We start from the raw sequence: 15,836 nt of genomic DNA, 5'->3' as shown, positions 1-15,836 counted from the left end.
GTGTCATCTGTCTCTCTGATCGGAAATCCTAATGCCTCCTCCAGCAATCAGACATCAGTCAGGAGTTGTAATAATAAAGGACTCTTCTAGGGGATGTGAGGACATTTATGAGGCGGAATTCCTGCACACGTCCCACATCTGGACTCGCAAACTCTGAGAAGTTGTGTAGCCCGCCTGTGGGCGGGGCCTGGGTACCCACACCCATCCCTGCACATACAATGAGAGCTATGGGCTGCCTGGGGATCGTCAGTGCGAGCGCTCACCCTGCGATCAGCGGAGTCCGATGTCAGCCCGGATCATCCCACTACAAACATAACTTGTACCGACCGAGCCTGAAGAACGATGGCGGCGCGGACTGCACTGCTCGGCATGGCTCCCCTCATCTGGGTGATGATTACTAATCCAGCCGGATCTTATAATATCGATGAATCCAGCCCCGTGGTGTTCCGGGGACCCGGAGGATCTCTCTTCGGATACTCTGTACTCCTGCACAGCTATGGCACTGAGAAATGGTCAGTGGATGCAGTACAGGTCATGTATTTATCACACACACATGCAGGAGATGTCTACAATATTGTCATCATACTGATAGGGATTTATCACAACTGGAGCAGGCATCATCTGGAGAAGTTGCCCATGGCAACCCATCAGCTTGAAGATAAATGGTTACTATGGGCAACTGCTCCAGATTATGCCTGCTCCAGTTTTGGGGAACTCACCCCACAGTATTGGCACAACATTGTAATCAAGCAGTATAATTGTACAGTATTATAATCATACAGTGGGGGTGGTGGTGGGGAATTATGAAGACTGGAGCAGATGGAATCTGGAGCCGTTGCCTATAACAACCAATTGGCTTCTCTCTTCAGTTTGTTCAGTTAAGCTTGAAAAATGAAACATGGAAGTTCTGTAAAAAATAAGTCAAGGCAACTGGACTCGCTGTATTTTTCTTGAAGACGTTTCGCTGGTCATCCGACCAGCTTTCTCAATTCAGAATGACTTGTAATGACTTGAGAAAGCTGGTCGGATGACCAGTGAAACGTCTTCAAGAAAAATACAGCGAGTCCAGTTGCCTTTACTTATTTTTTACAGAACTTCCATATTTCATTTTTCAAGCTTAACTGAACAAACTGAAGAGAGAAGCCAATTGGTTGTTATAGGCAACTGACCTGGATGAATGAGAACCATCACAGACAGCATGGATGTTGATTGGTTACCATGGGCAACTGCTCCAGATTTTGTCTGCTCCAGTTTTTATAAATTTCCCCGGTATCATTGCACAGTATATTATTGTAAAGTGCTGCGCCAACTGTTGGCGCTATATAAATCCTGTATAATAATAATAATATTAGTCATACAAGGGGAGGGGGGGTTAATCAAAACTAGAGCAGTTTATCATGGCAACCAATCAGCTTCTCTATTTCATTTTTAAAGCTTGACTGAAGAGATGCTAATTGGTTGCTATGGGCCCCAGTTTTGTTAATTCTACCCCCTCCCCCTTGTATATTTGCATAGTATTATAATCACTGAGAGGGGAATTTATCAAAACTGGAGCAGAGAAATCCTGGAGCATTTAAAATGCCCATGGCAACCAATCAGCTTCTCTCTTCAGTTTGTTCAGTTAAGATTTGAAAATGAAAGATAGAAGCTGATTGGTTGGCATGCACAGCTGCTCCAGTTTTGATAAATTCCCCTCACAGTGTATGTGCACAGTGTTATACAACCATGCAACCAATTACTCAAAGCTACTTTGGCAGTGCAAGTCCTTGCTGGGACTTGCAGTGTGCCAACAGCTGTAGAGACCGGGACTGCAGAGGTCAGCTAGCAGTGAAATGCATTCATTATTTATTTATTAGTCCCAGTTGACACCATTGTGTTCTGTGAACGTGCGTCGAGTGCAGGAAAAATGCACGCTTTGATGCGTGCTCATGCAATGCATAAAAAACTTGGAACTCGCTTGCGGTGCCATTACCAGTTAACGGCACCCCTAACACGGCCAGGAAAATGCGCAGCTTTCCCGCACATTCATGTGCATTAAAACAGTCAGAAACACGCGGTTTTCTCATGCATTTGCACAAGTTAAAACAAGCAAAAACACGTGGGAAAAAAAGCAGAACGCATGTCGCAGAATTTTCTACTTTCTCACGTGCAACTCCTCATTAAAATAAATGAGCAAACGCAGGGAACAAATGCCTATGAACGTGCGTCACAGTTACGCTATGGTGTTAACAGGGACCTGCAGGTATTTATTTGTATAGCTCTGTCCGTTTATACGGCACTTTACATAGTTGCACATTCACAATAGTCCCTGTCCCCAAGAGCTTACAATCTAAAGTCCCTGACACATACCGGCATGCATACACTCATACTAGGGCCAAATCACGCTGTCTGAATGTATCAGATTCCTTCATCCGCGCTAAATATGGATGGACGGATCTCCTGCTGCGGCTATTGTATTTGGACAGCCAGTGATTGCCGCCATTAGAACACTGATTGGCTGTAGTCGCTGTTCGGACAAAAATCTTTGGCCCGGCTCCTTTGACAAAAGCTGATTTAGTAATGGACTATTACAGGACCATACACTGTTAGAACTTCGAATTCAGTGATTCTAACTGGCCGATTCCAATTTTTAACAGTGTCTGGCCAGCCTTAGACAGGAGCCAATTTACCTATCAGTATGTGTGGGAGGTAACCCAGGGCCAACATGCAAACTCCATGCAGATAGCGTCCTGTGTACATGGAAATTTAAATGGGAGTTGTTGCCAATACCAGTCAGTTACATTATTATTATAATACAGTATTTATATAGCGCCAACAGTTTGCATGGCGCTTTACAATCAATATAAGGAAGGCATTACAGTCCAAGACATAATCGCTGCCGTTCCCTTGGAAAGAAAATGGCCGATCGTCCCCTTGTCGCTGATGTTTCCGTAGATCAGCCCTTGCTTCTTTTCACATGATGGAACCTTTTTTTCTAATGTACTGTAGAAAGAATTGTTCTAATAAAGTCTTTTTATATCCCAGGATGGTTGTCGGGGCCCCAAAATCCAACCTGACCTCCCGGCCAGATATTTTCAGCCCTGGAGAGGTTTTCAAATGCAAGATTGGAGATAACGTCAACGGGACCTGCGAGGCGATGGATGTGGGTGAGTACAGAGAGAGGGAATGGGGTTGGCAAGGATGCTGATGTCATGTTACAAGAGTCTCAGCAGTTTGGGGGAATGCTGTGAGGTTTATGCTTACATCCAGGCCCGCTGGAAAGTCGGTAGAACTCACATGGGAACTTTAGATCCAGCTATCCTGGTGATGCATAGAGCAGGACCTTCGTGGACTTTTTGTAAATCATTTTATAATATCATTTCTGTATCACATTACCTATAAAGATGGCCAACACAACCAACGCAAGTACATTACAATCAAAATACTGTGAGGGGAATTTATCAAAATTGGAGCAGACAAAATCTGGAGCAGATGTGCATGGCAACTAATCAGCTTCTCTGTTTCATTTTCAAATCTTAACTGAACAAACTGAAGAGAGAAGCTGATTGGTTGCCCTGGGCAACTGCTCTAGATTTTGTCTGCTCCAGTTTTGATGACTTCTCTTAATCAGATTAAGATTTTAGACTAAAGCTGGCCATACACAGCTTGAATTTAGGCCAATTCCTTTGAACCCCAGCCACGGTTGTCACTGCCGGCCCCATCCGGCCTGACAAATTTTGATAGTGAAATCGAAAGGAATCAGTAGGAAAATCTTTGGCTGAGCAGTGACTGCAGCTAAGCAGATGCAACCTGTGTTCGGGTATTCAAACAGCTGTACTCCCGTTGCCAGCTATTGTATTCAAGCAGTAGCAGGAGTATGGCTGTTTGAATACCTGAACACTGGCTGCATCTGATTGGCTGCAGTCACTGTTTAGCATGGATGGGGGAATCATTGATTTTCTCTCGTTTAGCTCACAGGCAGAATGAGGAAAAACATTAAGATGTATGGCCAGGTTAAGATGCAAATTTTCAGTGTAGTGAATGGAGACAGGAGTAGCAGATGATGGTGAATCAGTGATTCACGATCAACTGTGGTGAATGTTACCTTGGCAGCATTATTATACAGGATCTATATAGCGCCAACAGTTTGCACAGAGCTTTACAATATAAGGAAGACATTACAATCACAATACAATTCAAGACAAGATGGTAAGGAGGGCCCTGCCCCCGTGGGCTTACAATCTAAAAGGGAGGGGCAAGTGATACATGAGGAGGTAGCTGTGTGGGGATGAATTGTTTGAGATTGTGTAAGTAAGCTGCTAAAGATTCTGGCTTTGGATGTCCAGTTGAAGAAAGACAATGCAGATGTTGGCAAATGTCAGCGAATGTCTTTTGGTCTCGCTAAAGTATAGGCTAATGTGACCTAGAAAGGGATTTAAAATACAGACAACAAATATTTTGACAGTAGCAACCTTGTGACTTCCTCAAAACTGTTATAAAAATGGTGTTACTAATCGTGTGAAATATACTGATAACTTACCCAGGGTGGTTGATTCACTAATAGAATAGAAGTTTTTCATGCAACAAAGTGAATGTCTATTTACCACAGTCAGTGTTGGTAAATCGTGTGAACCTGTGTTTACTTTAAAGTGACACTAAACTCGGAGAGATACACAAATAAGATACATTTTTGTTAATAGTTAAGGTACTTGAATACATTTCTAAGATTTCATTCCTGAGTTTAGTGTCACTTTAAATATATAATAATGCTAGAAAAGGTTTATCTTTTAAATTTTCCTAGCATGATTGTGTATTCATCCCCCATTTAGTGCGACAATGTTCTACATGAAGGACCCCATTATTTTCAATGATGCCTATTCACACCTAAGTGTTGTGTAACCTGTAGCTCAAAAAATTCATAAGCTTTTTTTTTCGGGTAGAATTGTGCGTTTCTGATCCAATAAACATCAATGGGGGAGGCTGCACGATTTCACATTTAACAATCATCTCTTTCTCCTAGTAAATAGCTTTCCATTGGATAAAAAAAAAATGCTCCAGCTTGAAAACACACACAAAAAAACGTTTCAGAATTGCCTGAAAAAACGCCCATGCTCTTGTGTGAATGGGGGCTTTTTTTAGCCCTTTTTTGTAACAAACACTTTGATAGGTAACAACTATTACTCTATTATTAATATCAATAATTAAGGATGCACCGATACCAATACTAGTGCCAATACCGAGTGTTTGGGCGAGTACTCGTTCTCGCCCAAATCATCCCGATGCCTATCCCTATCTCGGAATTTCTGGTATCGGGAAGCCGGTCGGTGAGTCATTACACGCTGCCTGTCACTTGGTGATGAGGGTACATGGAGATGGCTTCACTACTAATCGGGAAGCCGGGCGGCGAATGATTGCATGCCGCTCGGCTTCCCTAATGGAACTTTTGACATCGGTATTCACTATCAGTGAGTACCCAAAAAAAAAATATCGTGCTCGATACCGAAAAAACGGTACCGGTGCATTCCTAATTATTATTATACAGGATTTATACAGCACCAACAGTTTGCACAACGATTTACAGCATACGGGGAGACGGTACAATTACAATACAATGCCATACAAAAGGATTGAAAGGACCTTTAGTAAATCTCCCCCAATGCTTAGGGCTGTTATTATCAGATGCAGTTAAAATTACTTCTGTTATTTGTGTTTTTTCCTCGCTTTTGTTGCACAATATTGAGTTCTCGGCATGCCCTGTGGATTTTGTAACTTATTTAAACAGTCATTTAAAGGTGCTTTCACTTTCTTTACAAGTCCCATAAATGTAAACATGTAAACAACCGGGCTCCTAATTTTATTTATGATGGCTGAACCATGCTTGTTGTAGTGTGTGTAAAAAGAGGGATGTGTGACTTGTAAGGGGATTGTGAATTTGTCACATCTGCTAGATAACATGGCCTGCTACAAGGTTCTGAGCAGGATAAAACACAACTTCCTTATTTAATGATGTGATAGGCATCCTGGTGTTCTCAAGAAGCTGATTGAGCTGTGGTTTATGGAATCCCAGCTTGCTTTGCAGGCCAGGGAGGCATACTGTTTGGCCATAAGGGGAAGTATTCTTAGGTATCAGTTGTAGTCACTGTTCTGGTGGGTGCCGGTGGTCAGAATACAATTAACCTGGCGGGAAAGAGATTACCCTAGCTAAGCTGCTTAGCATAGATGGGGGAATCTATTTTTTCCCCCGAAAAAAATAACTACATTTATGACCAGCCTTAATGGAGAACTATGGGGTTAAGGCTTTTCCCCATAGTTCTCCTTAGGGTAACGGGAGGACACAAACTAGCGTCCTCCCATCACCCTAGGCTCAGTATACCGCGAGCTGTAGCTGAGAGCCGTGACAGGATCGAGAGGTGAGCGAACGCCGGTATGTGTTCGCTCACCTCCCGATCTACTGAGCCGACCTGTGACCGTTTCATTGTCACTGGTCGGCTAGAACTATGAGGTGAGTGAAAAGCACTCACCTCATAGTTCTCCTTTAATCTCACTGAGGTTTTTTCACCGTTACCTATCTTTTATATCGGCTATTAAGATTAAAGCTGGCCATAAATGATGTGGTTCATCAAGAAGTGGACGAAACTTGCACTGTAGTTGCCACTGTTGACATCGTTTCAGCTGGCATCCCTTGATCAGCTCATCAAAGGAGCCGTTTGGAAAATCATTGAACGAACAGAGCCAGCAGCCAATCAGCTGCCAGGGTTCTAATATAATGGCCAACTCGTCGAGATCTTCAACTTGTGACATCACATCCGTTGGAGACTTTGACGAGATGGCTAGTGCGCGTGCACCAGCCCGGGCATTTTTACAAGCTTTGTCGCCTTCCGTAATTGCTGTAAGTGCGACATCGCAATCCTCATCGAGTTCTCCATCAAAATATCTATCAAGTTCAAAAGCAAACTCAGTAAAAATAAATTTATGAAAGGAGAACCCTACAAGTTACCATTGAGGTCTCATAGACACGGGTCTAGAAGCTGCAGCTGAGGATTCCTGCAATAAGAATGGGGGGGAATTAAGACACAGGGCCCAGATAGGTGTGAGGGATCTAATTTGTGGGTAGGCATGGGAAAAAGATTGCTATTTTATGTTATTGTTGGCTCCTATCAGGAGAAAACACTGCACCCAACATGATGACCTATCCCCGTAGTTTCTGGATCTGGAAAGCAATTTAAAGCTGCTGTATGCATGTCTGTTTTCTCAGTATTTATAGCTTAAGGAGGTCATGTATGTAGCAAAGGTTACAGGAAGACATGCAAAGCCACAGCTGCTTATTTTCTTGGACATTCAGGAAACACACAGTGCTAGCAGTTCCTGGGGGCTGGAGTTTGGAAGCTCAGCCAATACAGCATGTACAAGCCGGTAACTCAATATTAAAGTTCACACTTGTACATTCTTCAGGTGAAAGTGAAACATTGCTCTAATTATCAGTCTAAAGTTGGTCATATACTCTTATAATTTCAGCCAATTCACAAGAATTAGGCGAAATGCCAACAATGGGTATTCTGACATTGGCGGGTGATGAAAAGGGACGATTCACACTTTAGTGATCTGTCGTTACTTTGTGCATTAATGTGCATTGTCTTAATGCTGCTGATTGATAAAGAATGGGCTGCTAACGTATCACAGGGGTTTAAAAAGACATACAAAATTTTTTGGCAATGCAACACACCACAATGCTCAGTATGCGTATTGTGAATGCGGTGTTGCACAGTACTGTACAGTCCTTTAGGGTGCAATTCACATTGAATGGCTCCACAAATCACACTGCACATAATGCTTTTAATGTTTCAGGAACACAGATATTTTTTCACATGTTGCCACAGTGCCCAGGACTGAATGGGCCCTACTCTTTTGAAGTCCACATGGCTCTAACGGTCACTCTAATAGTTAAAAATTCTACAATGCCTGGTTGGCTATTACTACTAATGAATAACTTTTTGCGATGTATATGATCAGGGCCGCTGTTAATCGGGTCCAGGCCCCATGAGGTCAGAAGGGGGGCCGGACCCGGCAGAGGCTGCCTGTTACATTTGAACTGTATTATTTTTTTGTCATATTTATACAATGTTTGATAACACTTTGAAATATAGTAGCTTTTCATTGTTTTAGGGAGTAGAGTTGAACAGAGTGAGTCCTGCCAGGTTGGCTGCACAGGGCCCCATGGTTTGTAATGTCGGCCCTGCTTATAATGTTTACGGTACAAAACACAATTTTTACATTCCAAACTTCAAGGAGAGTGCAAAGCAACTATCATGGATTATAAAACAATATAGGAAGTCTTTAACTAATCTACAGTATCCTGTCGTCTGGTATGTCTGCTGGGGAAGCAACATTATAGCTGACTGCATAACAGTGTTTGCTGTTTGTATTAGCAGCACCATTACTGGTTCCAGTATAACCATGAGAACTGTTAGGCACGCGTGCCCAATTTGACTGGCAACTGATTTTTTTTTTTTACATTACTGATAGACAATCCAAGCCTACATGTTCATGTTTCTGAATATAAATATATTTATGCCTAATGAGCAGGTAGTGGCAGAGCAGCAAATACAGGTGGAGCTGGCTTGCTGGAAGATGAAGAATGATTGCCAAAAAAATCCAAAAGTGCCATTTGCTTTTTTCCTCTGGATCAGTCACCTTTGATGTGTTTTAATTTTTGCTGTTGCTCATAGATAACGAATCATAGTCCTATATAGCCCAAATCACCTGTTAGCTTTATGGGAGCTTTACACCTATAGGTAAACTGCTATAGAAATGAAAATGACAAGTATGTTTTAGGGTCTTTTTACAATTTTCAGTACCGTAGTTTAAAAAGAGAAATCACATCATATTACTTGGTGCCCTTTACAAAAATGTAAAGTATCCTGCCATGCAGTGGCGTAACAACCGGGGGGCGGGGGGGTCGTTCGCCCCGGGCGCATAGATGGCGGGGGGTCTTGGACTTGTAGTTCCTTAGCTGATATATATGTGTGGGGGTGGGGGGGACAGTTCTAGTGGATGTTTATATAATATGGGGGGGTGGGGGGGGGGCGGAAAAAAAAATGTCTGCCCCGGGCGCCCATAACTCTGGTTACGCCACTGCTGCCATGTCACCCTAATCTCCTTCATTTTATCGTCAAAGAGCTGCAATTGGCAGTGCCCCATTACAGGATCAAGACCAGTATCATGTATCAGACCAGTATCATGTTTCTAGGGCAATGCAAAAAATGTTAACAGCTTAAAGTGCAAGAGGAGGAGGTGTACTTCCACCCACATGTAGGAGAACAGCTCTAGAATAAAGGGATCAGGATGAGGGGCTTGTTTTCTACCAACAAAATGTATTGCTGCTGTGAAACCGGTGAGTTTTTTGTTCCCAGTGTTTGGCTTTAAAGGGAGGTTATTGAGTACTTTCACTAAGCAAAAAGTGAGTTATAATTGAAATGTTTACCTTAAAGTCATTTTTGATGTGGCTTTCACATTTACCAACTTCCTCTTCTATATTTTTGTTTTGTTACTAGATCTAGAGATGTGTAGATTGGGCCCTAGCCTAGCAGCAGGGTAGATTGGCACAATGACTGTGCTTAACTGCCACAGCTGTTAAGGTAAGATATGAATTGCCCAGGGAGTCAACCAACTCACAGACTTGCATTGTTAGAAGGAGCAGTAAAGCACAACCATTGGGTGGCACTGCAAATGCAGGAAGTAGAAGCTGAGTATATAATCACACTATGGGGTCTATTCACTAAGCTGCTGAAGGATCTAGCCATAGCTTCGGCCGATCCTTCGGCTACCTTCGGCCGATCCTTCGGCTAGCTTCGGCCCCAGGACCCCTTCGGTTCAGTAGAACCGAAGGGGTGCTGTACGGGCTATTCACTATAGCCCGTACAGCTCCCGAACATGGCCGAGCGGCTCAGGCGAGCCGGACGCATATGCCTCGGCTCGGCTGAGCCGCGCTGAAAGCCGAAGCACGGAGCTGTGTCAGAATAGAAAAAAAAAATTTGCCCATTGGAATGCACTAGCATTGTACACGCCCTCTGCTGCAGTTCTCCATCATGTCCATCAGCAGAGGGTGGGTATAATGCTAGTTTACTATTGGCTATTGCAAATTGAAATAGCCAATAGGAATCTAGCAATGCATTCCAATGGGCAAAAACATTATTTTTTTTTCTATTCTGACCAGACTCCGTGTCAGAATGAAAAAGAAAAATCAGTGTTTCTCTCCTGGGCGGCCGGGAGCGGGAGGCTCCCAGAGCGCCCGGAAGATTTCTTTATTTTTCTTTTTTTTTTTACGGCAGCAGAACCGCTGGACGATAGAAAACTGTAGGGCGGAGCTAGCTGTCACTGCTAGCTCCGCACAATTGTTTTCTATTTACTTTTTAAAAACGTTAAAAACTATTTTTCTGTTCTGCTCGGTCCCTCTGAGAATAGGCCGAACAGCAGTGAGTAGCCTGCCGGAGGTTCGGCTCAGCCGATCCAGATGTTGGATCGGCTGAGTCGAACTCCTTCTGCACTTCGGGTCAGCCGAACCTGCTGTTCGGGATCTTTCAGAATAGCCGAACAGCAGTGAGAAGCCTGCCGGAGGTTCGGCTCAGCCGATCCAGATGTTGGATCGGCTGAGTCGAACTCCTTCTGCACTTCGGGTCAGCCGAACCTGCTGAGCATGTTCGGCCGACCCGAAGCCATGCGAACCAAGCCGATGTACGGCTGCTTTCAGCTGATATACGGCTGAAATCAGCCGTACCGGCCTGAAGTGTTCGGCTCACTTCAGGTCGGTCATTCACTCGGCTGCCTACGACAGCTTAGTGAATAGACCCTTATGTACTTCCTTTTATTGAAGAGCACTTAGAAAAACTAGGTAAAAAGTTGCAAATCTCCATCAGGTTGGCCAGTGTTTGCAATAATGTAACAATAACAAATTTAGCATGACCTAGAACCCTTTCACACAGGCTTTCCGATCAGGCCCATCTGTCAATTTTTCAGGCGGACCTGATCGGAAGTCTATTGTCAGTCTATGGGCAGCTATAAACAGATTGACAGATTGGCGTCCATTTATATCTGGATACCCCCCCCCCACATCGGCCAGGTGCGGAAACATAAATGAATCATAGTTCCATTTCACTGACCTGATCATGCCGGACCAGGTGTAATCTGATGTAAGCGGACACATTTCTGTTTACATCAGATTCCCCATAGACAAACATGGGTTCGGTAATTTCAGTTTTTTCCTCCCTCCTGTTCGGAACGTTTGAAAGCGGCTTAAAGCAGTTTTGATAGATCCTCTTCAGCAGTGTTTCTCTAACTATGGGACTGAAACTATGGATTGGGACCCTTATAATATAATGACAGCACAGACACGTCTTGGGCACTAGAGCAAGTGCGATTTGAGGAGGTGGAGTGAGTCACGCAAAGTTTGTGTTTTTTTATCTTTTATTATCCCGCCATTATTTGTATTCTTTGCTGAAATTTTGGTGATAATTGTTTTCTTTGGTGCCAGTACACTATGCATATTTTTTATTTGTGTACTTGAATTAAAAAATATAAGCCCTGATCTACGGCATTGAGATATGGAACTCTGTATGTTATTCTGCTGTCAGAATTGGAGGTCCTAATTGAACTATTTAAGGCTACTTCTTTTCCACTACTAATTACTTGACATCATGAATATAAAAGTGTGTGTACAGGAGAAAAGTGCAGATGGTATGACATTGGGCAGTATGTACAGGAGAGGAGTGCAGAGGGTATGACAGGGGGCAGCATGTACAGGAGAGAAGTGCAGAGGGTATGACAATGGGTAGTATGTACAGGAGAGGAGTGCAGAGGGTATGACAGCAGACAGTGTGAACAGGAGAGGAGTGCAGAGGGTATGGCAGCGGGCAGTGTGTACAGGAGAGGAGTGCAGAGGGAATGGCAGCAGACAGTGTGAACAGGAGAGGAGTGCAGAGGGTATGGCAGCGGGCAGTGTGTACAGGAGAGGAGTGCAGAGGGTATGACAGGGGGCAGTGTGTACAGGGCAGGAGTGCAGAGGGTATGACAACGGGCAGTATGTAGAGGAGAGGAGTGCTGAGGTTATGACAGGGGACAGTGTACAGGAGAGGAGTGCAGAGGGTATGAAGGGGGGCAGTGTGTACAGGAGAGGAGTATAGAGGGTATGACAGCTGGCAGAGTGTACGGGAGTGGAGTGCAGAGGGTATGACAATTTTGTTGAAGGCCACAACAATGTTTCCACTATAGAGCACAGGATGAATGGGTAGCGTGATGCTGGTGTCACAATAAACATTTAGAGGTTTCTGTAGCAATGGCACCAGTGTTTTCAGTGTCCGGATAACATTGGGCTCAAAAAGGTGGCAGAGAGGAAGCTCATTGGCTTCAGTGGCCTCCAACAAAATGGCAGCCATGGCCTCCATTTGTTGACGAGCACAGCAGGGTTTTCACAAGGATGACAAGAAGCATGAAGAAAGGGGGACATTGCTGTTTACACTTCAATCCTCCCCTGTAACACAGATCACATTATCCAGTGCCTAGGCTCTCAGACATGTGACCAGCGCTGCAGGCAACTGATGTACATCCACTTTAAATGTGTATATTTATAAAGGTTATCTACTGTATAGCATTTAGAATGTTGATAACATTTCTTTGGCTTTAGCTGGTTTCATTTCCCAACTTTCTTATAGAGAAACTCAACCAAGACACATGCTTTTTTTTAAATTTGGCTCCAAGACACTGATTTTTAGTTATAAATCACATGATCTGTGTACATCAGCATTATTTTTTTGACATACTAAGAACTGTGTGTTCTTTGTGAACCAGCCTCAGTGTTGTTTGGTCTAAAATTCTGGAATGAACTGTGTGTAACAAGAAGAGACATTGGAATCTCTGTTCCCCAGCTTGTGTCTGTTACTGTAGTGGGTGGCAAGGGAGTTAAAAAAAAATAAAAAAAAGCACACCATGACCTTAAAGAGTATGTCAGGGCAACATAAAAAAAACGCATGCATGTCACCATGTGTTATGCCTTTAAAGACCCTGCAAGTACAGAAAATTATCTTTTGATTTGCCAGAAATTCCCTGACAGCACCCAACATTTGTGGACTGTGGAGTGGTGTCAGCCCTGTCCACTTTTCTTTTGCTCAGTTCATAGCTTATTATTCTGTAGTCCCAAGATAAAAAACAGGAGGGGTAATTACTCTCCTGAAAATAACACAGGATTTTTTTTAAATTTTTTTCCTTTGCACTTATGGAACAGGTATAAAACATTACAACATGCTTTTAAAGGTGTATTTAACAAACCAAAAGGGAGCAATAAGGAGGCCATTGTTAGTATTGACATACATTTTAAACCTGTCATCCACTACTCACACAGTACACCTCTAGCTTCTAGATATTTCCACAAGTAGTCCTGCATAATAATATCATATAATAATAATATTTATTACATATATTTATATAGCACCAACAATTTACGCAGTGTTTTCCATACAGAGCATACACATCTGTCCCTGCCCTCAAGGAGTTTATAATCTAAGGTCCTATTGCCCATGCATACAGGGCCACTTTAGATGGAAGCCAAATAACCTACCAGCATGTCTTTGGAGTGTGGAGGAAACCCACACAAGTAAAGGGAGACCATGCAATCTCCATGCAGATAGTGTCTTGACTGGAATTTGAACCAGGGACCTCCAGTGCTGTGGGGCCAAAGTGCTAACCGCTAAGCCACTGTGTTGCCCATTATTCCCCTTCACCTGAACAAAATGAGCATTTAACCCATGCAATACGGGGAGGCCTGCTGCATGGTTAAAATTTACAGTGGCCCACGGTGGGTTTTAAAAAAAAAAATACAAATCAGTGGTGGCCAACATGTCTATCCTGACATATGCTTCTTATGGGGTCTATAGCTATGTGCTGCTCCAAACATCTGGTGACAATCTTATGTCCATGGGAATAGAGCGGACACGACTGGCTTAGTACAACCAAGGAAATTGTAATCGGATGGGTAAGATAACCTCGTCCAATTGCTTTTTGGTGCTACCAGCTGTCTGCTGCCTTCTCAAAGCATAGATATTACCGGCCCAAGCTCCGGTTCATGCTGCAGGATGTACACTCTGACAATGATTGCCTATTTCCTCTGCGATGTCTAATGGCACATGTATTTACATAGAAGGCTACTGTTGTTGATTTTATTATTTATTTGGTAACCTGCCTTCTTAGTAAATAGTGTCCTATATAATTCTGTAACAACTAGAGCATAGTTTCTGTTACAGGCCCTACAGATGTGTGTAGCGAGACAAATTTACAGTAGTAAAGAAAAAAAAAAAACTGGATACATATAATCGGGTGCAAAAGTAATCCTTTGCAAAATCACCCTTTTGGAGGAATCTTCCCTGACGGTTATTGTATTCGGCCAGCATACCCCAACAGTGACTGCAAGTTTCCACCTGGCTCCTTTGATTTTTCAGTTGAAGTTTGTGGAGCAGTGTGTGTCCAACAGGACAGCCCACAGCTCAATGGACAACTCCTGCTGAATTTCAAGCCCTGTAATGGCCAGTTGTACAGTATAATAATGCCACTACAATGGCTGTATAGACATATGCATTGAGGCCAATTGCGGTGCATTGCAGAGCTGGAACGCACAGCAGTCACACACTAAACTTCCTCCTTTGTACTGCTGCATGCTCTATTTTTTGTGTTTGCAGTGGACCGGAACGCAGGCAATGTTTTACCATGCGTCTGATCGCACTGCAGGTGGGGGACGTGGCTGTGGTGCTATTGACTTCAATGCACGGCTCTCTGCAGGGACATGTGGATTTTGCCGGGTCGGCGGTCACCTGGCTCCCACCTCCTTTCGGCTCCCGCTCGTTACGGCTGTCGGAGAGTTGCAGAGAGGACAAGGTGCTGGACGAGCCGGCGCCATCTTGAGTCCGCGGCGAGCCCGTCGAGCGGAAAAATTCAGTAAGTTTCCGAGGGCCTTTCTTAGATTTTCGTTCTCCGACGGTTGCTGGGGTCAGGGGCACACATGGGTAGTATCATGGGAGTCCTCTGTGCTAAGGATTCAGCCCTAGGATTTCAGCTGTGCCGGAGCTCCACTATCCTGCGACCATCCGTTGATGTTAACTGCTCCAACTGAATCGAGAAGTGAGCGAGCGACGATATGTGTTTGCTCACTTACCGATTTATTGAGCCGACCTGTGACAGTCTCATTGGCACAGGTCGGCTAGAACTATGAGGCTGAGTGAATTTCACTCGCCTCATAGTTCTCCTTTAATTTTTCACATGACTGTATTTAGCTGTTTTCCTGTAAATCAGATGATTGGACATAATTTGTATATTATGACCTTCAGTGTGCAGATACTGTGTGCAAAATGTAGCTAAACAGTAATTAGTTTTCTGTTGAAAAATAAGGATGATTTGACTCTGCTGCCATGGGTTACTGCGAGTAGCATATGGTAATTGCTGCTTTATTATGCCTCTATATGTTAAGTATTTATATAATGTGGTACCTAAAGCATAAAACCACACAAAACTGAAGTCTCAGTTTCAAGCAGAAGCTGCTGGGTTCAGTCACTACCTACTTTATATCTCTGAGGTACTTCAGTGGTGAGATCTGTGAGTTCTTAGGTCTGCCTACCAGAAGTAACTGCTATATAAAAGGGGTATCAGACTCCCTGTGGGATTTTTTTTTAGTAAATTGTTCATTACAGAGAATGCAGCGGACTCAAGGAAAGAGGAGGAAAGAACAGCAAACTTAGACAGGAATATCTATGTTCTGAAGTTCCTGAGATAGAAAAAGCAATATGGTGATCCCTCAACCGTACCGCTGTATTTGAACTGTG

The 15,836-nt window shown here is 43.6% G+C and overlaps 1 protein-coding gene across 1 annotated transcript in view; it reads left to right on the top strand.

Annotated features, from left to right (window-relative positions):
* Positions 1–374: 374 nt before the first annotated feature.
* ITGA4 (integrin subunit alpha 4) overlaps positions 375–15,836 on the top strand; it is a 119,713-nt gene continuing 104,251 nt past the window's right edge. The window contains exons 1-2 of the mRNA XM_018559496.1: positions 375–512; positions 3,025–3,146. Coding sequence (XP_018414998.1) covers positions 391–512; positions 3,025–3,146 — 244 coding nt within the window. The 5' untranslated portion in view covers positions 375–390. The remainder of the gene's footprint in view (positions 513–3,024; positions 3,147–15,836) is intronic.

This window comes from Nanorana parkeri, unplaced genomic scaffold (genome assembly GCF_000935625.1).
Source record: "Nanorana parkeri isolate BGI_ZX_2015 unplaced genomic scaffold, ASM93562v1 scaffold400, whole genome shotgun sequence".
Classification (NCBI taxonomy): Eukaryota; Metazoa; Chordata; class Amphibia; order Anura; family Dicroglossidae; genus Nanorana; species Nanorana parkeri.
The sequence above is the reverse complement of the archived record's forward strand: the minus strand, read 5'-3'. Positions and strand labels throughout refer to the sequence as shown.